The sequence below is a fragment of the Bufo bufo genome, chromosome 6, assembly GCF_905171765.1.
Source record: "Bufo bufo chromosome 6, aBufBuf1.1, whole genome shotgun sequence".
In the NCBI taxonomy this organism is placed as follows: Eukaryota; Metazoa; Chordata; class Amphibia; order Anura; family Bufonidae; genus Bufo; species Bufo bufo.
The window spans coordinates 291,203,172-291,225,847 of record NC_053394.1 but is presented as its reverse complement, the minus strand read 5'-3'; the positions used below and the strand labels follow the sequence as shown (position 1 = coordinate 291,225,847).

General features: G+C 42.2%; 1 protein-coding gene across 3 annotated transcripts in view; it reads left to right on the top strand.

Annotated features, from left to right (window-relative positions):
- The first annotated feature begins 2,425 nt into the window (after positions 1–2,425).
- Positions 2,426–22,676, top strand: part of SLC4A1 (solute carrier family 4 member 1 (Diego blood group)) — a 66,496-nt gene continuing 46,245 nt past the window's right edge. Inside the window, exons 1-6 of one of the 3 annotated variants that reach the window (XM_040434973.1) lie at positions 2,426–2,545; positions 6,101–6,189; positions 7,026–7,107; positions 8,623–8,674; positions 9,075–9,172; positions 19,337–19,416. In XM_040434973.1, coding sequence (XP_040290907.1) covers positions 6,172–6,189; positions 7,026–7,107; positions 8,623–8,674; positions 9,075–9,172; positions 19,337–19,416 — 330 coding nt within the window. In that variant the 5' untranslated portion in view covers positions 2,426–2,545; positions 6,101–6,171. Of the gene's footprint in view, positions 2,546–6,100; positions 6,190–7,022; positions 7,108–8,622; positions 8,675–9,074; positions 9,173–19,336; positions 19,417–22,676 lie in introns of all 3 variants that reach the window. The other 2 variants (XM_040434975.1, XM_040434974.1) reach the window with 2 other exon arrangements.

Here is a 22,676-nt window from a genome sequence, read left to right as displayed (position 1 = left end):
GTCGTCCCCCAAAGTAGGCACATGAAATAAAAAAATAAAAAATGAAAAAAAAAATGAAAAGCTAAATACTCACCGTCCAGGGCCAGGCACTTGATCGCAGACGAAGGTGGGATGAGGCAGGCGTGCACACGTCAATGTGCTGTGTCCCGGAACAGGCGCGTGATGACGTCATCACGCACGCCTGCGCCGGGATTTCACTACTGCATAGGCCTCAGGCCTACTAGGCCTGAAGCCTATGGCGGTGATAGGCGACGGGACAGGGAGCTATGCGCTCCCGTGCCCCGCCACAGTATGTGGGCGTTCGGGTTGGCGCTGGGCCCCCCAGCGGTGCTGGGCCCGGGGCTGCCGACCCGAACGTCCCTATTGTAATCCGCCACTGGTAGGGAGGGCATAGGGAGACAGCAGGGAGAATGCAGTTCAGTGTAATCGCCGCGTGCATCTTGCTATGACATTCATAGTTAGGGTCCATTCACACGTCCGCAATTCTGTTCCGCATTTTGCAGAATGCAATTGCGGACCCATTCATTTCTATGGGGCCGCACGATGTGCGGCCCGGATCCGGAATTGCTGATCCGAACTTCCGGGTCCGCAATTCCGTTCCCGAAAAAAATAGAACATGTCCTATTCTTGTCCGCAATTGTGGACAAGATTAGGCATTTTGCATTAAGTGCCGGCGATGTGCGGTCCGCAGAATGAGGAGCGCACATCGCCAATGTCCGTGTTTTGCGGATCCGTAAAACACACACGGACGTGTGAATGGACCCTTAATCCGTTTCTTTACTGATAGACTTACTGTGCCTCAAGGTACCTTTACACGAGTTATAGACAATTACACCATGGGTGTGTTTAAGCACACCACTCAAGTTATCGCTTTGTGTAAATGCAACTGCTTTACAAATGATGGAATATGAGATCGAAATTACAATTTTGTGAATGATAGTCGGGGCGTCTAAAAGGTCAATGTTGAAAATGTTCAGAACACCAAATGACTTGTTCGTCGATCAATCATACCAATAATCTACCTTAACTTCCAACACTTTACATTGAGATTGGGCCATTTGGGATGAATATAATTAGGCAGAGCGGTCTGGCTATACCTGACGTATCGCAATTCGTAATAAATTAATTTGAAGTGAATCTAATTTATTTTTGAAGTTCAGCATATTGGCCAAATCAAATATTTCAAAACTTCGCTCCTCTCTAGTTCCAATTTCCCCCAAGTCATAATCCCACTTTTTCCGGTTGCTCCATTGTCTCCATCGGTCTTGTTGCAGTTGCCCCTTTGTCTCCATCACTCATGGCCAGTTGCCTGCTTGCCTCCATCCTCTTGTTGCTGGATGCCTTCTTGTCTCCAACCCTATTGTTTCCTATTGTCCCCATGTCTCTCTACATGTTGCTGGTTACTAGTGTTGAGCGAACTTGTGTTTTAAGTTCGGCATCTAAAGTTCAGGTTATTGAAGTATCCCGTTATGGATTCCGCTACCACGGACGATAACGGAATTTATAATCCATAACGGGATACTTTGATAACCCGAACTTTAGACGCCGAACTTAAAACACAATTTCGCTCAACCCTACTGGTTACCCCCTTTGTCTCCATCCTTCATGTTGCTGGTTGCCCCTTTTTCTCCATCCCACTTGTTGCCCCTTTCCCTAATACAATGAAGTTTCAGTCTGGTCACTTCATAAAGGAGGTTAGGTTTGATTTGGTCATTGGTCCAATTGTTTGAGCTCCTTTATAACACTGTGAAACATCTCGAAAGTGATCCAGCTCTGTATTATTCTTGTGGTGCATACAGAGGAAGGACAGGCGCACAGGTGATCACAGACAATGCCCAGATCTATAATTCATGGGCCTTCGTAGTAGAATGATATCCTAAATGTAGAAGGTTCAGCTGAGTTTCATTGAAAGGCCTGTGAAGACAAAATGCAAGTAAATGTACAAGGCAGGGATGAATATTGAGCCAAGAGGGATTCATTCTGAAAGGCAATACAGGTTATAGGAGATTAAATGTATTCTTCATTGCACAGCAGACATAAAAACCTTCTAAGATTTCAGTTTTGAAGATGGAACTAAAATTACATAGAGAAAGTTGGATTTTAAGAAATAAAACGAGGACATCAAGGTAAAAATATGCTTGGGATATGCCTTATTCCCACATAACTATATATTGGGCCAACAATGTAAATTTACGGGATGATGCAGAATTTATGTCCCATCATGTATGAGATTTTGGTGAGTGAATTTATAACCATCTCACTAGATCTCTAGAGCCCTTCAAAATTATGTACTTTCCTGAAGAAAAAAAAAATACAGTGTAATGGCGCCTCAATTTTAAGAAGGCATTGGGGAGACAGAGTACAGAGGAGGCGAGGCAAAGAGGTGGAGGTTTAAGGGAGCAGTGTGTATGGAGAGATAAGGCTCATTTTTGGCTGAGGGAGGAGGCTCAATGACTTTGGTGACTCAGGGTTTTGGAAGAAACCGTTGGTCCCAGGACAGCAACAACCGAAGTGGGACAGGATCCTGCAAAGACTGGTTATCGAGGTAGGTTTCAATGGGGAATACTGGGTTAAAGATATAAATATGGGCATATGAATGATAATTTATGCTATTGGAAAAGTATTTTCATATACCATAAGAGGATTATGAAATATTATTGAATGTATGATAGGTCTGTGGAGTTTGAGGTGGAATATGCACCATGAATTTAAACAACCATTAACTTTGACAAAGCTTCTTGATAAATGGTCGTAGACTGCTGTACTTTAGTTCTTTGTAAAATTTGTATATTCTTGAGAGGATCCCATCAGAGAAAAGAAATGAGTGAATCTCAAGATCTGAAAAAGCTTCTTGGTAGAGGTTTATACATGCACCATTAGTGGCAACCATTCTTGTCCATTGCCACCTATGTATTCTCTTAGCCAATATGTTGTAAAAAAAAAATTGCCATGTTAGTTATTAATGGTAAAAAATATATATAGCATGTCTAATAATAGCTCCAACTCATTGCATACATTTCCATTGGTTGGAACTAATCATTTAGCCCCAGACGTCACAACTAGTGTTAATGGCATGTCAATTAGAATAGGGCACTGAACACTGGGACCACCATAATACCTAGAATAAGTGCTTAAGACACCTTCCAGTAGTACCCCAGCACTGTGTCTTTATGCCCACAATGCAATGGCCCCTTGATTTCAAGGATTAGTGAGGGTCTCAGTAGTGGGACTTTACATAAGACATTGATGTTGGAAATCTCTTAAAGTAGTATCATATAACATGATAGATTCTGGGGTAAAGTCAGCCTATAGTATTATACTTCTAAATATCTTTCTTTATGTAATATCCATCTCTGGAAATGTACATAATAGTCCTACATACACTTCATCAGGGTCAGTAAGAAAGTTTGCCGCTCTAATTTAAATGATGCACCCATAAGACATTGGTCTTCTTCCTCCACCCAACTTTTCTCCACCCAGATCTGCTAACAATGTTTACTGCACGTTGACTCTGCTTATTGACTTAGTCAGATACTGGTGGTGTGTAAAGTCTATGATCTGGACATATGTATATGTAGGAATGGTGAGGGGCTATTTTTCTAAAATAGTAATCATGACTAGAGAATAAAGAAGGTTGAATGTTCTACATTAATTCTCCGAGCGTATTTGAATTGAATCGAGTTGAATTGATACCTTGCAAATATCATAACCACCTTTATTAAAGGCTGGGATTATACACAGAGTTTTTGGAATACATTGAGTTGTATATTCATGTAATGGTCATGTGACAAATTTATTTTAATAAGACCTGAAAATTTCATGGAAGGTGCACACAACTGAAATTGATGATTTTACACCAAGTTAAGTCAGCTGATAACCTCAGTTTTAGGTGGTGCATTTCATTATTTTTTTTTGTTTTAATTTGGCCTAGATTAAAAGTAGACCAAAGTTATAAAGGGAAGCTTCATTTTCTCCTCTTTTATGCTACACCATAAATTCGGCTACGTAGTGTGTGCCTGTTTCAGATACACGGTAGGGTCTGAATTATGGGTTCAACACCCAGAAACTGCTCATTCGACTGGATGTAACCATCGATGGTTTCTATGGTGTTCAAAGTTGGCTTCAGTGGAAAGGGAAACGAGGAGTGTGTGGGTGTTTCAGCCATTAGATGGGCCCATTTACTGCCATATTATAGCTATGTAAAATTGGTTTTACTATGGAAATGCTTCAGAATTTTTTTATATGAGCAATCTGCTGCCGGCAAACAACTAGTCAGTATGGGTACGAGCAATGGCATTAGCAATCGCTCCTCCCCATACAGTGGAGGAAATTGCTGCATGTAATAGCAGTGGTCTCCTCCACTAATGAGCAGGCGATTGCTGGGAAGGAATGCTTCCTTCCGGACAATCGTCTGCCTGATCTTTTAACGTAATGTAGCCCTTAATCTTGAGTAACAATTGAGGAAACAGTGCTACTGTACTGAAAACAGTGGCTCGTAATTGACCAACAGAAATTAGACCCTTCTGAGAGGCAAGACCCTTTAGAGGCAAGGCATGGCCTGAAAGGAGCCATAGACGCTGACATTGAGGTAGTTACCTGTGACCTCAGAAAATTGTACTACAGTAAAATATTTTAGATACATGATTCCGATAAGGCTTGGTTGAGGCAATGCAAGGGTTCAAATCGATGCAGGAGTTGGGTGTGGTGGGGATTCCTCCATCCTTATCTTTGGTGTCACGTAGTAGGGAGTTCCCTGTCACTAGAATGTCTTATCAGCTGTAACAGAGTGGGGTCTTTGAAAGAGACAGCTAATGGAAAATATTAAGCAAACATTAACGTAAATGTCTTATCTCCTTTTTAACGCTGTACAAGAAAATATTTATTTATAAATATATATTTATCATGAATCCCTTCATAGAATATGGCCAAGTGGACCCAATATGACAGGAACTGGATGTGTTCCAAAGTTCTAGGACTTCTACATGATTTACATCTGGTATATTTTGAATCCACCTTTGGAAACCAATTTACATGTAGAATTTACATATAAATATGAGTACATTTTCTTATATTAATCTTGAGTTACAGTCTGTATTATACTCCAGAGCTGTATTCACAATTATGTAGCCTTCAGAGCTGGAATCGCTCAACATTCCTTGTCTGCACAGAGCTAGTTCTGGGCAGTAGCACTCTGGGAAGTTTCCTCCTTACACCAGGCACTACATAGTAATCTGAACACATTACATGTAGTGTGATCTTACACCATGGACATGTTTGAAACAAAAATCTGCATGTCTTACATTTCTATCAGGGCATGACCACACAGCATGGCAGTGTTGCGTTTGCGATGTGGCCTCTCTGTAGTGGAGAACTGGTCTATAACTAAACTAATGAGACAACACTGTTTAGTAGGTCTGCATTGTTATTGGTACCCACAATACCGCGCCGCCATTATCAACAAAGCTGCTAAAATACATTCTGTAGAACTAAAAAAAAAAAACTGTCTGCTTTCTTCCTAAAACTATAAATGCAACTCAAAAGGCAAAATCTTTACCAGTTTCACATAAAATCTGTATCAATATCTGAATCAAACTTCTGATGTAAGATATGTGGATTTTGCCTTGGATTTGTCATAAAAGTCACAGTATGCATGAATCCATACATTAAGTAGCATATTATCCAAGAGAAAAAAAATTGTGCATGAATATAGGTCCATTTTTTAGCTAAAGCTGGGTGACAATACAACATTACTGATGCAACAGGAGTTGAGAACTCAACTGAAAAGCCTTCAAATAAGAATCTGCTGCTTGATATAACCCTGTAAATCCAGAAGACGAGGTTGTCGACATAGATCATGTGAAGCTTGTGTCTAGGCATGAGAATCAAAGCCATACAGCCTATATGTATTGACACCGATACCATATCCAGGGGATATATAGATAGGCTGTGGTATGTAAGACTATTATCTAAACAATCTGAAGAAAATCATTGGTAGATGGTACACCCTAGATGATATTGTTAAAAGTATAAGATTGAGTAAAAAGTCAGGAAGACATGTATTGGTTATACCGCTTCTTAATACCTTGCCCTCTCTGTACAGGTCTCAGTCCTCGTGTTATGTTCGCCAGTCACCTGACATTGGAGCAGGCAGGGAAGTAACCAGTGGACAAAATGACATCTAGAGGAGCGGTAAGAAGAGTCTTTACTGTTTATATCAACATAAACGAAGGGTATACCTCAAAATGCACATCTGTACCACCATACCCTGGTGTATGAGATGTCCCAGAGAACCCTCTGCCACATTAGACATCAGTATTATAAATGGCACAGGTTAGATGGAGGGCTGTTACAGATATCTCAACAGGGCTCAGGAGTTTCAAGTTACACCTCTGTGCCCAGGGGCAGACTGGCCATAGACCTTATGGGAAAATGTCCCAGTGGGCCAATGCCAAGGGGGCCACCAGAACCCCCCTCATGGCCAGGTTCATATCAGTCTGATGCTCTCAGCATTAAGTAGTCAGAATCAGATAGATACTTATGCACCTGGCTGGCAGACGCAAGTGTATTCTTGAATTTAACTATATCACTGTCTTCAGGACAGAGATACAGTTGAATACTGTGGCAGGGGTAGCACTATTTTGTGCTGCACTGTGGTATTTGGTGGTATTTTGCACTGCACTACAGTACTGTTGGCCCCATGTACTGCTGTTGTTCCTGCCTACTTGTGTTGCACCACTTTCTGTCAATCTGGACCCACCTATAACATTTAGTTTTTTTCCAGACCAATTTACGTTCCCAGTGTGCCTCTGTCTGTGTCCCACTATAGCCAAGTGAGAACTTGGTCCTATCCTATGCCCAATGAGTTGGCTACTGAACCCAACCCAAAAACATTTCTCATCCACACATATTCATCTTTTTACAGTTCTAGATCTATATGAACCAAAGCGTTCAGCCAGCAATATGGGGATTTTTCAAATAATTCATTATTGTTTGTTCACACGTTATATTACTTTCTTTTCTTCAAGTTCAACTATGATAAAGACTTGGAAGAAGCGCTGGATGCCACAGGCTTTGAAGATCCAGAGCAAACTATAGGCAGTGGGGACCGTAAGTATCAGGGACATTTAAAGTCATATATCGACAGAAATCCGAATGAAACATGCAGTCTTTACGCAAAAGAACTTGTTAGGTGGCAGCGAATGGGGTGGCATTGACAGTCTTGAATGTTATTAATCTAACACTCTGCATACTAAAGAAGTGCTTAACACTACAACATGGACTTGCCATTTCAGCAGAAGCTCAATACATTTGCAGAGGTTCACTTTACTTATAACCCTTATTCTTCAAGTTTTTTTGTACCTAGATACTTATGGCATATTCACAGGACATGGCAGGTATCTGATAAGTGGGGTCCAGTTTATCTCTGCAACCCCCACCTATTGGCAGAATCAGGGTCTCCTGATTCTCAACCAGACTGGCTGTGCAGTTTCTATTACTTCTTTAGACTTTCTTAAAGGGGATGTCCTACCATAAAAACTTAAGGATGGGAATATGCCATATACCATGTTTAAAATACGCCCTTTAATGCCACATTATAAGAACCCAAAAAATTCTGAATTTACTCTGACATGAAATTACCACATGGATCAACATTTAGACTAGTCTTTGATACATCCAGCCTCCTTCTGCCTTTATTCTCCAAAGCCTGGGATGGAGTCCAGCAAGGGGAAGGGAAAACTAATAGATGGGATCCATTCAATTTTTCTTAAAAATAAATAGAAAAATGGATCTGCGTAATGCTTCATGACTGGTTACTTGAAGAAGCGAAGACACCAATGCAAATTTAGTACAAACTTTTCTACCTTTTCTACCAAAATAGTAGCACAATGTTTGACTTGAGGGACCTGTGTGGCTACAGCCTAACAATCTTCATTTAGACTAAAACTGGCGGCATCTTCTAAATATGCCATTGTGTCAACTTTGTCCAATGTGCTGGATAACAGAGATGGTTGACCTATTAGAGGATAGATCTAGGTTTTTACAAGTTGGACTGTATGAGTTGAGCCCCATGGTAGGTACTAGATTGGTTCCTATTACACACTTTTTTAAAATACACTCCTTGGGAAGGGAAGGGTGAAGCCAGGTGTCAAAGTCAATGTGGTATGGGTGTAAAGGCAAGATGTGTCCCATCAATAGAGATCTATATAGATTTACTAGGCAGACCTACTTGGAGTATTAAGGTAGTAATGGCTCATTTATACACACAACACTCAATTATGAACTAAATAGAGACAAGAAGAGTATAAGATCTGTTAATGGAAGTTAGTTTCTTAATAGCAACTGAATATTCTTTCTACCTGCAGTAAGACAAATAAAAAAGGCATTAAAACAGTAAAAATGGTAATGAAGAGCTCTTATGAAATGCAGAGCTTACACATTCTGACTAAATAGCTAATGGTAGTGGAAGGAAAGCCCCCCCAAAAAGTATCTCTACTACTTTACTTTTTAGATGTAGTCCTTGGGGGTTGACCAATACCATAGTGAAGGAATATTATAGAAGATACATGTGTCACTGGTTCTCAGGATCAGGACATAATATAGTACAGTCTTTGCTTTGTGTAGGAGAAAGGCAACAGACGGAGAAGCGGAAGTCAAAACTTTACAAATTCTTTAGGTGAGTTTGCATGGCATTTTAAAATTGGCAGTACAAGATTTCCCCTCCAATCAGGATAGTACCATCTACTGTTTATACCAAGTCCTTATAGTCTATGATCTATGTTTGTCTACCAAAGTTGCCACCTAACCCTACCTTACCCCTAAAAAAATAGGGTAAGGTTCTACTTGTCACTGCCAGGATATAATAAACCCTTGAGATCTGTGACCCAACTGGCCATACATGGTGATCACAATCAATGGAAAGATATTTCTTAGCACCTAGTTGTCCTTCTTATTTGTAGAAACCAATTCAGATTATATGTACTGAAATAGGGAAAATAGATTGGGTGGGGGTGTCCCAAAAGACAAAAACAAGATATTACAATCTCCTGCTCTCCTCCTACGAGTCTGTTTTTCAGACAGTCAACAGATTGGAGGATCCGTGGATCATATAATCTGGAAAGGAGGAGGCAGAAGGAAGACAGAGGGCAGGGAGGACGATACCATGGGAGAAGAAGTAGGTGACTTCCATTATTTCGTCCTATGTCCAGAGTTCAGGTTGAATCTGTTCTGCGAGTTATAGCTTGGCTATGACTAGTGATTCTTACCATTGTTATAGTAGATGGTGTTTATTATGAGTCTTCAGCTGTATATACCACTAGTTGAAATGTTTTTTCCTACCAACCATTGGTTTCCTGGATAGGATTTTAGCTCAATGTTAGATATTACTTCTATTTCAAATTGACATGGGTGTTATGAACAAATCAGTTTTATATGCACTAGACAGGAGGGCTCAATATCACATCATAAATCACATAAACCTAAAAGCTACTAAATTCTAAAGCCATGATATATGCTACAGGAACCACCAAAACCAAAGAAGTAGATTCTATCATCACTTATGTTCATGACCATTGATGAAGCAACTTATCAGATGGATAATACAGGCCTGTTATTTATTACCTATCCATTTCTAAGGCTTCCAAATGGCTGAAGGTCTTCCATTCAACCAGTGATTATTCAGTCTTTGGAGGCAGTGGCTTATATTTTATTCCTTCTTGAGCACTAACCCCCAAATCTAACCCAACAAAGTAATTGACCTTTCTAACATCTCCCATAACATGGACCTTTTTCGTGGTCAGAAGAGCATGATAGAGTAGAAGGACATAAGAGATATATAGCTTCTAGACACTTCCATCGCTGCTTGTCAAGAGGGAAGCAATTGAATTTGACAGGAGAAATCTACTATGTCCAGTTGGCACAACATAATTTAAGGCTATTGCAGTTCTTGTAGACACCAAACACCTGCCAATATGTCTTGTTTTTAAGCTTCTTTTCAGATTATTGCAAAATTCTCACCCATGTATTATCCACTTAGATATCAATTTGAGTTGGGTGGGAATTGAAAGCAGTGTGAGGGTTGCACTACTTCAGGGATCAGCAACCACCGGCACGCCAGCTGTTCAAAAACTACAACTCTTAGAGTGCTTCATTCACTTCTATGGGAATTAGAATAACAGTGTTCGCATGCTGGGAGTTGTAGTTTCAAAGCAGTTGGAATGATGAAGGTTGTTGATCCCTGCACTACACCATGGCACTCTAGCTTAAAGCATGCACATACTACAGGTCTGTACAACCTCCATGTCGTGATATGGCAACCATATTGGTCTATGGGCCTGTCTTGGATTTCATATGTAAACATGCAGAGGTTTGCATAATCTATCAGATACTAGAGATACAGTATTTTCCCCTAAAGGCATTGTATGGAAGAATACCTCCATACATTCTTGAGTCCCTATGACTCTGAAGCCAAGAACTGTAAGGACTCAGTCATAGTTGCTCCCCAATTTCCCTGTCACCAACAGCCACATATCCAATACACCAGACTAAGGCCGTTTTCACACTACCATTTTTTGTTTCCGTTTTGCGGGCAGTTTTTTGCATTCCGTATACGGAATAATTCATTTCAATGGGTCCGCAAAAAAAACGGAATGTACTCCGTATGCATTCCGTTTCCGTATTTCCGTTCCGTTGAAAGATAGAACATGTCCTATATTTGGCCGCAAATCACATTCCGTGGCTCCATTAAAGTCAATGGGTCCACAAAAAAATTAAATGTATCCGTCCGTTCTGTTTTTTGTGGAACCATCTATTGAAAATGTTATGCCCAGCCCAATTTGTTCTATGTAATTACTGTATATGCCATACGGAAAAACGGAACCGAAACGTAAAAACACAACGAAACTAAAAAAAGGAACCACGGATCCGTGAAAAACGGACCGCAAAACACTGAAATGACATTACGGTAGTATGAAAGAGGCCTAACTTTGCTTTGTCTACACCCAATTGCCAACATAGGGTAACAGCCTGTCCTTCCAACAAATATGCTACCAAAAATTGGAGATCCGTGTGCTGTCCACATCCGTTGCTCCGGTCCGTGGTCCGCAAAAAAAATATAACCTGTCCTATTCTTGTCTGGTTTGCGGACAAGAATAGGCAGTTATATCAATGGCTGTCCGTGCCGTTCCGCAAATTGCAGAATGCACATGGACGCCATCCGTGTTTTGCAGATCCGCAATTTGCGGACTGCAAAACTCACAACGGTCGTGTGCATGAGGCCTTGAGGGATTGTCCAGTTTTCTCATATTAATGAACTATCCATAAGAAAGGTCATCAATATCAAATCTGTGGGGGTCCGACTCCCGGCATCCCTTCTGACCAGCTGTTTGAAGAGACCCCAGCACTCTTGCAAGCGCTGCATTCTCTTCATTGCTAACTGCATGACGTCGAGATTGTATCGGCGGGGTAGTGTAATTAAAGCTGCTCCATCCCATTCACTTGAATGGGACGGAGAAGTTGTGGTTATACTGCACCACCGCTGCAATGTTCGATGGCATCCAGGTAAGCAATGAAGAGAATGCGGCGCTCACACGGTTGCCAGGGGTCGGACCCCCTATCCTGAGGATAGGTCACCAATATGGGAAAACCGGACAACCCCTGTAAGCCACATGAACATAACTTGTGCAGGAAAAAAAAAAAAAATGATGCGGAATCCGCTTCAGGATTCTTTGTGGGTGTTTAAGATGCAGCTTTTATTCCAACGTAGTTTTTCACACTTTTTATGCGGTTTTTCATCCTGCCCATTTCAAAGGGATCTCTGGACGTGGATTCCGTGTCAAGAATAGACATCATTTCCTTTTTTTTCTGTGGCGTGGTTTTTAAAACGCTAGTGGAAAAGGAAGCGCTGTATGAATTAACAAGTAGTTTCCCCTTTAAAAACTCAATAGAAATTAGTCGCAAGCCTTTTTGGGCATGTAATCCATGCCACTATCCAAACAGTGCCCCCTATAGAGCATTCAAATAAAAAATTATAATAGGAGAACTATATTCATAAAAAGGTTACAGTGAATATTAGAAAATCTGTATAATTAACCTTCCCAAGAATAGAATAGTTCATATGAATCCTTGAAAAGATGAATAGCAGGCCGCCCTGCATGTCGGGCTTATCAGATCTATGTGCGGTATATACACACCACATCCAGTTATGGACTGTCTATGGATACACAAGGCCTGTTTATACAGAGCACATACACTACAGTACACTGCTTTTACAAGCCATCTTCGGGCAGAGCTCAGGTGCATCAATCACTTACACCAACCCTCTTATCAGGGCCTCAAATTAAATCCATAGAATATGCCCACCGACAGGCGCAGGTATGTGTCATACTCAGAGATATGCCTGTTTTGTGCAGCCAACATAGGCAGTGGCGCAGGAAAATGGATTCAGCTCATTAAGACAATGATAACCATCCTCTAGTCTATTGCAAGAGTTAAATGCCTTTTTATTGCTTATTTTCGCCTTCACTTTTGCTCCTTCATTATTGTCTGGTTTTCAGTCGTGGAAAAAATTGTACTGATCATGAAGGCACCCTCAGGGCACGGCCACAAGGTCAGGTTTCCTGATGTCGTTTCGGAAGACAAAACAAGGAGGGAATTCAAAAATAGAAGCCATAGCTGTGCTTTATGCTTTCTCTCTTTTTATGATCCACTCCAAATGATGGCTTCCAGGGAACTCTGTGGCCATACTCTTAGAGAGCCCTAAATGTCCTGCTACCCCACATGAAGAGATTGGTACGATTAAAGGCACCATATAGTCAAGGGGGTTGATTTATCAAATCAGGGTAAAAGAAAAATGGCTTAGTTGCCCATAGCAACCAATCAGATTCCACTTTTCATTTTTTTGACCGCCTTTGGAAAATGAAAGGTGGAATCTGATTGGTTGCTATGGACAACTAAGGGTACTTTCACACTAGCGTTATTCTTTTCAGGCACTGAGTTCCGTCCTAGGGGCTCAATACCGGAAAAGAACTGATCAGTTTTATCCTAATGCATTCTGAATGGAGAGCAATCCGTTCAGTATGTCTTCAGTTCAGTCTTTTTGCCTTTTCAGGACAGAGATAATACCGCAGCATGCTACGGTTTTATCTCCGTCCAAAATTCCGGAACACTTGCCGGAATGCCAGATTTTCCCATTGACATGCATTAATGCCGGATCCGGCCCCGAGTGTTCCGGCAAAACGGATCCTGATTCATCTGACAAATGCCATCAGTTTGCATGTGTTTTGACAGTTCCGGCGACGGAACTGCTCTGCCGCAAGTGTGAAAGTACCCTAAGCCAGTTCTACTTTACACCAGTTATGATAAATCAGCCCCAAGGACTTTAATTTCTGACGGACTCCTATATCTCACTGGGCTCAAGTGTCATGTTGCTCCCGTTCTTAAATTCATGGGAGCTGCAAATATAGTTCTGAGGATTGCGACATGTTTATTGATACCTTATATTTTAGCATCCATGCGACCACACAGAGTTTTCAGAGCATCTTCTGGATAAAACCGCAGGATCTGAGTCCATGCATGGCGGTGGGTGGAGTGCAGGCTTGTAGTCTCTGGTGTCATCAATTAATACAGATTACTGAAGAGACCACAATTCTTTTCTTCGGCTGGTATTCAGTTGGTGCAGTTAAGTGTGGTTGAGGCTGCATTCACACAAACTGGTACAAAGTAGAACTTGTATTAGGCTACTTTCACACTAGCGTTTTTTCTGGATCCGGCAGGGCTCAGGAAAAACGCTTCCGTTACTGATAATAATCCGTTATGAACAGATCCGGTTGCATAATCTTTAACATAGCCAAGACAGATCCGTCATGAACACCATTGAAAGTCAATGGAGGACGGATCCGTTTTTTATTGTCTCAGATTGTGTCAGAGAAAACGGATCTGTCCCTATTGACTTGCATTGTGGGTCATGACTGATCCATCTTGCTCCGCATCCCAGGACGGAAAGCAAACTGCAGCGTGCTGCGGTTTGCTCTCCGGTATAAGAACGGAATGCATTTTGGAGCATTCCGTTCTGCTCAGTTACGTTTTGTCCCCATTGACAATGAATGGGGAAAAAACGGAAGCATTTTTTTCCGGTATTGAGACCTTATGACGGAGCTCAATACCGGAAAATATTAACGCTAGTGTGAAAGTAGCCTTAGTTGCCTATAGCAACCAATCAGATTTCACTTTTCATTTTCCAAAGGAGCTCTTAAAAAAAACGGAAGGTGGAATCTGGTTGTTATGGGCAACTAAATCAGTTTTCCTTTACACCAGTTTTACTAAATCCCCCCCCCCCCCCTTTGTCTAAGCTCACGCCATCTATAGAATTAGTAAATGTGGTCATGTAGTTTAAGATGTTTCTTCTGTAAAAACAAACCTCACCAAATTGCATGCTTTTATTTTTCCAATGCACTTAGGCCTCATTCACACAACCGTATTTTTGCTCTGCATCTGACGTGCATTTTTTGCAGATTGGATACAGACTCATTCATCTCACCGTTCCTGCAGTTTTTGAGCACCTGCATGCATTGTGGGTTATGCTTGGGTTTTCCGCACTTATTACAGTGTGGAAAAACCACAGCATAGTACAATACCCGCAAAGTGTACGAAAAAAGATAAAACATATTGCTCATTTTTTTCTATGCGGAAATCGACCTGCCGTGCAGATTTTCCATTCCGCAGCATGTCAATTATGCCTTATTCACACAGACAGTGTTTGGTCAGTGATTTTGAGCCAAAACCAGGTGCAGCTCTAAACACAGAACAGGTGCAGATCTTTCCCTTATACCTTATTTCTGTGTAGCTCCAATCCTGGTTTTGGCTCACAGTGACTGATGGAAATCACTGACCAAACACTGACGTGTCAATGAGGCATTATGTTTGCAGTTTTAGTGCTCATTCAGACGACCGCGCCGTGTTTTCCGGTCCGCAAATTGCGAACCTGTAAAACACGGATGCTGTCTGTGTGCATTCCGCAATTTGCGGAACAGAACGGGCGGCCCAGAATTGCGGCCGAGAATATGACTTGCTCTGTATTTTTGCGGGGCCATGTAACAGAACTACAGATGTGGACAGCACACGGTGTTATGTCCGCATATTTTGCAGCCCCATTGAAATGAACGGGTCTGCACCCGTTCCGCAAAATTGCGGAACGAATGTGGACCCGTTCATACAGTCGTGTGAATGCACCCTTAGCTGCAGATTTCACCATTTTCAAATGAGGAAAACCCCATCAAATCCACATCAAAAACCACAATTAAAAAAAGATGGAGGAATGCATTTTGCCGGAATTCATATTTTGCCGATCCGCAAAGCACATAGGCTTGTGTACATGAGGCATTAGAAAAAGGAAATTCCAATTGCGATCTTGTGATATTGAGTGAATGGCATCACGGTGGCTCAGTGGTCAGCAATGGTGCCTTGTAGTGGTTGGGCTGGGCATGCACAGCTGATAACTAGTGTTGAGCGAACTTGTGTTTTCAAGTTCTGTGTAGAAGGTTCGGGTAGAGATGAGTGAATTTCCCAAATTTGGTTTGATCTGAATTTACTTGTGGCGTTAAAAAATGGCTATTTCCCGGCTGCTGAGAGCCTTTATAGGGGTGTAGAACACTGTGCCTTGTAGTAACATGCATAGGGAGTCTGCTTTGGTAGAGAAATAATACTGTGAGTCCATATGACATGCAGATGACAGGCGTCGCTCTTAGAATCACTGCACACTTCACTTATTTGGGCAGTCACGGGGCCAACACTGACCAAATAACTCAAGTATAAACTCAGCCTTACAGGTCGATGTTAGCGCCAAGAAGAAGCGCACTCCTTTTATCCTTTTACACCGTTGTCAGCTGATTCCACATAGATGTCTACAGAACCTGTTCTATTAAACGCTTATACAAGTAGAGCCCCCCCCCCGACAGAGAGGAGAGGGAGTCAGCAGTAAGTTTGTGTCGACGTCACTGATTAATTTTCCTTTCCTCTGATCCAAAAGAGAGATGACCGAGTCAACCATCTAAGAACCGCTGGGTTGCTGGTCAAGACAGGACCGCTAGATGACACCGGAAGCTCAGGCCTCTCGCTGCAAATCCTGCTGCCACGCCCCCTGACTCTGCTGCGACCTGTGCCTGCGCCAGAAACATTTAGGCCTCTGCCACTCCCCTGTGCAGAGCCTGGCACTTCTCTGTCTGACATACTGTTAGATCCAATAAATAAATAAAAAGGAAATTAAAACACCCCAAAAAAAGTCTATAATTTTCTTACTTCACCACACAAAGGCAAAAACTTATTTTTGTGCCACTAATACACGACAAAAAGGGCTTTAGAACATATAACTGCACCGCTGAACGACAAATAGGCCCTTATTTTTTCCACTTATACACTCCAAAAAAGGCTGTAATTTTAGCCCTTCACCACACAACGGCTAATGAGCCCTTTTTTTCCCACTAATACAAGCCCAAAAATGCTTTAGAAGATATAACTGCACCGCACAAGGGCAAATAAGACGTAGAAATATTTCCTTGTAATAAACCCTGTTAATGGCTGTATCAAACAGCACTTGCACCCCAATAACAAGAACGGTTTGTTGGAATTAGGCCCCTTGCAGACGAGCGTGTGTGGATTAGGTCCGGATGCGTTGCAAATGCGTTCAGTAAAAAATGTGCGATTTTGCAAAGTCATTCAGTTTTGTCTGCGATCGCGTTCAGTTGTTCAGTTTTTATCGCGCGGGTGCAATGCGATTTAATGCGTTTTGCACGCACGTGATAAAAAGCTGAAGGTATACAAACAACATCTCTTAGCAACCATCCGTGAAAAACGCATCGCATCCGCACTTGCTTGCGGATGCGATGCGATTTTCACGCAGCTCCATTCACTTCTATGGGGCCAGCGTTGCGTGAAAATCGCTGAATATAGAACATGCTGCGATTTTCACGCAAAGGACAAGTGATGCGTGAAAACCAACGCACATGTACAGAGCCCCATTGAAATGAATGGGTCCGGATTCTGTGCGGGCGCAATGCGTTCGCATCATGCATTGCATCCGCAAGGAATACTCACTCATGTGAGAAGGACCTTACAGAGCTGTATAATGGCAATTTGGGTGCCCAGTCAGTGCAGCAAGGTGTAATAGGATTGGTCCTATTACCCAGGCTGTAACCTCCCCTACTGAACCCTGTTCTGCTTCAATACTGTGGAATGTTACCTCCCTATCCTTTCCCTACACCTTGAATAATCTTTCCCTGCTCTTGTAAATAGTTTTTTTTAGCACAATGAAGTCTTTCCTAGCACTGTCCCTAGCGCCTGCTGACATCTCTACCTGCACTAAGTGCACCGGAAAATGGCTGAATCCAAGATGGCTGAGGCTGTTTATAGGGCTGTGACATCACAGTGCTGGCTGGCTGCTGATTGGCTGCATGCATGGCATCCCGCCTTCCCAGAGTTCCTTGCCCCATGTCCTCACACGTGCATCAGCCATTTTAGGAAAAAATGCAATTTGTTACCACGAAGCGCGAGGAAATTCGGATTCGGTGTGAATCGATTTTTCCTGAAATTTGGATCAAATTCCACTTTGTCAAATTCAATTCGCTCATCTCTAGGTTTGGGTTATCTAAGAATTCCGTTATGGATTCCGCTATCACGGACTATAAGGCAATGGTTGCAAGGTTATCACAACTTTTTTCCCCATAGAGAATATCAAGGCTGAAACATGGTGTCGGCAACACCACACATCTCACTGTTACATTGGAGAAATATAACACTAGTATATTTTATCTATTGATCGTTCGATCAGTGTCTCTGTCGATTAATCCAGTCTCCAGGAAGCTACAGGTTTACTTAATTACAGATAAGGAGGGCATGTTATGGAGGGTGAAAGGGTGAAACGTCCTCCACTTTACCCTAAGTGTTTACAGTCAGCAGGGGTGAATTGCTGAGTAATTTAGTGTAAACACAGGCTGGATGACTGACAGCAGAACATGGTTATTGGGACAACTTAGAGATGAGCGTCGATTGGTCAGGACTCGGCAAGCAAAGGGGTGTCACCAAATAAAATACGCAAAGTGTCGCCCTGTCTCCTTCGTTCTGTCTCCACTGAGGATGCTCGACAGGTGAGATGGGGGATCCATTACTTCTTGTCAATACACTCTCTGGCCATACATGTAGTGGACTATCTATCTATCTATCTATTTAAACTTTTGAATCAGAATCCCTGACTGACCCGTTTAAAAAAAAAATCGTGCTCATAGTCTTCAATGCCATCTGGGCAATTTCAACTTTGGTAGCCCCATGGATAATGTTCTCCAGGGTGTCTCGTTTTAATTTGGGTCTTCGAGCGTCTCAGTGACTTCATCCATCTGTGATGGTTTCCAGCCCTCCAGAGACATTAAACATAGAGTCTATTCTAATTCCTATCTGCTGAGCAGTTCATAGTCCGCCTCACCAGGGCCATATTATGGATCACCATTCACTGTACAAGTCAGTGTTAGAACATGGTTCTCATATTGGCCTACCAGGGAAACCTGTCTGTGCACAGATCTGTTTCTGCCTTTTGGGCCTCAGTAGCTAATACCTCCTTAGGGATACTTGTAAGTAAGCTTAGGGAGATGGCAAGCAATGCTATATCTTTACTAATTTTGTCTCTCTATTACTGCAGTGGAATTACAAATCTCTGCAGAAGGACACTCTCCATATCATAAGAGTTAATATATATGCTTGCTAGGGTCTATCACTTGAACAAGGGTCTAGAATAGCTTGTTCTTCCTTACTGCATGTCCATAGAAAGGAGGATTTTGAATGGAGCGGCAGATGCTTGACCTTTCAAATTCCTTCTCACCATGGTTTTGTGTTGAGGAGGAACAGTAGACTTGAGACTCTCATTCAAATGACTGGTGGAGGTCCTAGTATAGAGGAGTGAATAGATAATATGGAGCTGGCTAAGGTGGTTAGCTATACTAGGTGGATGGGAATTAGGCACAAAGACAAGGGTATTGAGGGGCCCCAATTCTTTAAATAGGTGCAGATTATTTATTTTTTCTGCATGGTTGTTATAGATGATGGTTACATTAACCATAGGGCATTGGTCTCCAACCTGTGGCTCTCCAGGAGCTATGAGCCTACTACTACTACTACTACTACTAGTACTCCCAGCATGCCGTAGTTCACTTTTTATTTGCAGTGTTTATTTATTTTTTATGTCTTCCATCCTGTAAATGGCAGATTTAGAATTTTGACTATAGTCAAGTGTTGAAGAAATTGTGACCATTCATAATCTTGGTAGAAGTGCTTATAATTATATAACAATCTCTTCTAGTTTCATTCTCTGAAACTCCAGCCCAACTCTTCCCTCCTGCGGCTCCATCCTTTATCCCACCCAGTCGTGGAGTAGACGAGGTAAGACCCTGCATTACCTTATAGCTGAAGCCTTTAACTGCATAATCATTTGAAAGTAAATGTCCACCATTGAACTTAGTTATGTTTATTTCACCTAAGGAGGTCAACATTTCTGTACTGATTGATTTCTTGATATAATGCACAACTCCAAATGCCCTGCATTGACATTGAGATGAATGACATTCTGGCTACCTTCAGCCACTACTAGAGGGAGCATCCTTAAAAAAAAATCAATAAGAAAATAATATGTCCACCTCCAAGCATCCCCTAGTGGTGGCTGCAGTCAGCCTGAATGTTATCATTTATCCAAGCCAGCAAATCGACCAACTCAGCCCTGATACGTCTGACGAACCCTCATCTCACTGTAATAACCATATTTATATTGCATATAGGATCTTATTGCCTTGCAGTGCATCTTTATATATCTCTAACCTTCTTGTCATCCCTCTCGAAACTTCCCATTAACCTCATAAAAGGTGTGTGCAGGAATTGCAGTGTGTTTACAGATAACACAGCTTAGTCACGAGGGAAGAATTGTCGTCCTTGTTTGTAGAACACGACAGAATTTGTGTCTTCTGCTTGTTAGGAATGTACAGGTCTAGCAGTGCTGAGTTTGTCATTTGAAAAAAATCAAGTCATAGGGTGATATGATTTTAGACAGACCTGCGGGCTAACCTACCGAGTTACCTTCACCCAGAGCTATCACTGAGCGCAGAAGTGACAGTTCAAGGTGAAAGCCAGAAACAATGAACTTGACTTGAACTACAGCACGGTGGCTCAGTGGTTAGCACTGGTGCCTTGCAGCTCTGGGGTCCTCGGTTCAAATCTAACCAAGGACAACATCTGCATGGAGTTTGTATGTTCTCCCTGTGTTTGCGTGGGTTACTTCCAGGTACTCTGGTTTCCTCCCACACTCCAAAGACATACTGATAGGGACCTTAGATTGTGAGCCCCATTGGGGACAGTGTGATGCTAATGTCTGTAAAGCGCTGCCATAAAATCCATAAACTACCATTGATTTCCAGAATGAAAAGAGCACCTTATGCATACCTTCAGAGACTTCAGCTTCTGGAGTTAAAGGAGTTTTTTGGGATTCTGATATTGATGGCCTATCCTCATGTCATAAATATCAGAACCGGGGAGGTGTGACTCCCGGCACCCACACCGACCAGCTGTATAAAGAGGCAGCAGTGCTCCACATCCTAGGCCAGCGACGTTCATTGGTCATATGGCCTAGGTGCAGCTCAGTCCCATTTAAGTGAATAGGGCTATGCTGCAATACCAAACACAGCTGCTGTCTAAAGGACGACGCTGTGCTTGGTAAGTTGCAAGGAAGCCACGGTGCTCACCAGAGCTCCCCTAAGCGCCGCAGCTTTCTCAAACAGCTGGTGCTGAGAGTTGGACCCCCGACTATCTCTTATTGATGACTTATCTTGAGTATAGACCACCAATATGAAAATCCTAGAAAACCCCTTTAACCCTCCACTCATTTAAATGGACCGCTTATGGGGATCCGTTTTGAGTGGGTTCCCCCTTTAAATCACAAATCCAGGTTTGTTACATCAGATCTATGTTGCATGGTCAAATAACCTAACATATGAAGTCTTACTGGTGAGACTTCTTAGTATGGCCCTCAAGGACAGCCCTTAGGCTCTGCAGCTGCAAAGATGGCAGTGCCTCATAAGATAAGCTGCAAACATAGATTTTTTTTTTATGCCTGGAAACCAAATTGAGAAGTCTTCCTACAGTAAATGTCAGCACATCAGCTCTGCCTACAAATATAATTTTCCTTTAAATTGTAGCTTATGCCCAATCATATCATCAAAAGAATCACATCAGCAGGAGATGAGTGTTCTGAACTTGCAGGAGGCAGTGACCTGTGTAGCAGTCGACCTCTGGTAGCAGGAATGCACCATGGCAAAAATTAAAAGACCTCTTCCCTAAATTTGGCACCAATGTGAGGGGCTTTCTAGCCATACAAAGTCCCTTGGAAGGAAAGATCTTTGGGTAAATATGGAATAGAGATGGGTTTAAAGGGGTATTCCCATCTGGGACATCAATGACATATATTTTCGGAACTCCCACATCAATGAATGGAGAGCACACCGAACATGGGTGCTCTCACCTTTACTTCAGGGGTCCCATTCTCTAGCTAGGAGCAGTTTTCAGAAGTGAGACCTGCACCTATGTGACAGTGATCCCAACAATATGCCATCAATATCCCAGATGGGCCAACCCTTTTAAATGTCACCCCATCTTAATTTCTCCCTTTAGCAGTCGTGGAATAGAAACAATTCTTAGCTGGGGTCAAAATTTGCCCCAATGTAAAATCTATGAGATATAACTTGTTGATCTGCAAGTTATTAGGCCCCTTAGGTTGAAACTGGGAAAAAAACGTGGCCCATTAGCCACCGGTTGGACAACTCTAATGTAACTGACTTACCAGTTCAGCAGGCCACTGTTTTATGGCACATGTGCCCTCTGGTCAAAAAAATGTGCAGATATCTCAAGGTCAGCGTCCTGTGTCAGGTGACGACCCTTTGGTGTTCATGAATGTATTTTTCTTCAGTGTGCTATGTGTTTTTAACACAATTCAATGGGGCTATTCATACATCCTAATCTCAGAATCTCACCGCAGGTCCTATTCTTGTCCATATTTGTGGATGAGAAAAGCCCATGGGAGTGAGGAAAAAACTCATTGCACATGAAAACTATGCATTGCTTAAGGACCACTTTTTATTTCATTAAAGGGGTAGTGCAGTGATATGATGTTAATAACCTATCCTCAGGATAGGTCCTTAATATTAGATGGGCAGAGGTCTGATTCTTGGCATCCCTGCCTTTCAGATGTTCGAAGAGGTAGCATTGTCGTCTCCTTTGTAGAAGCGGCACAGTGTAATTACAACTGCTCGTCCCATTCAAGTGAATGTATTGTAATCACACTCCACTGCTGCTGCAAAGGAGGCACCATGCAGGTAATATAGAAGAGCAGGCAGCATCCACACAAGTGCCGCTACTCCTTCAAGAAGATGATCGACAGGGGTGCTGGAAGTCGAACATGGCTTGAAGGTAGGACAACAATATCGTTGCACTGCACAACCCCTTTAAATGAATGTATTTTCCAACTCCAGTATTGATTGTCTCTGTCCTATTACAGTCAGTTTTTTATATATGTCCTCCCACTAATGCTTGCCCTGTAGCAAGATTGGATGTAGAGATCTGTAATATAGTTCATCCTGAAGTAGGAGGGGTGAGGTACT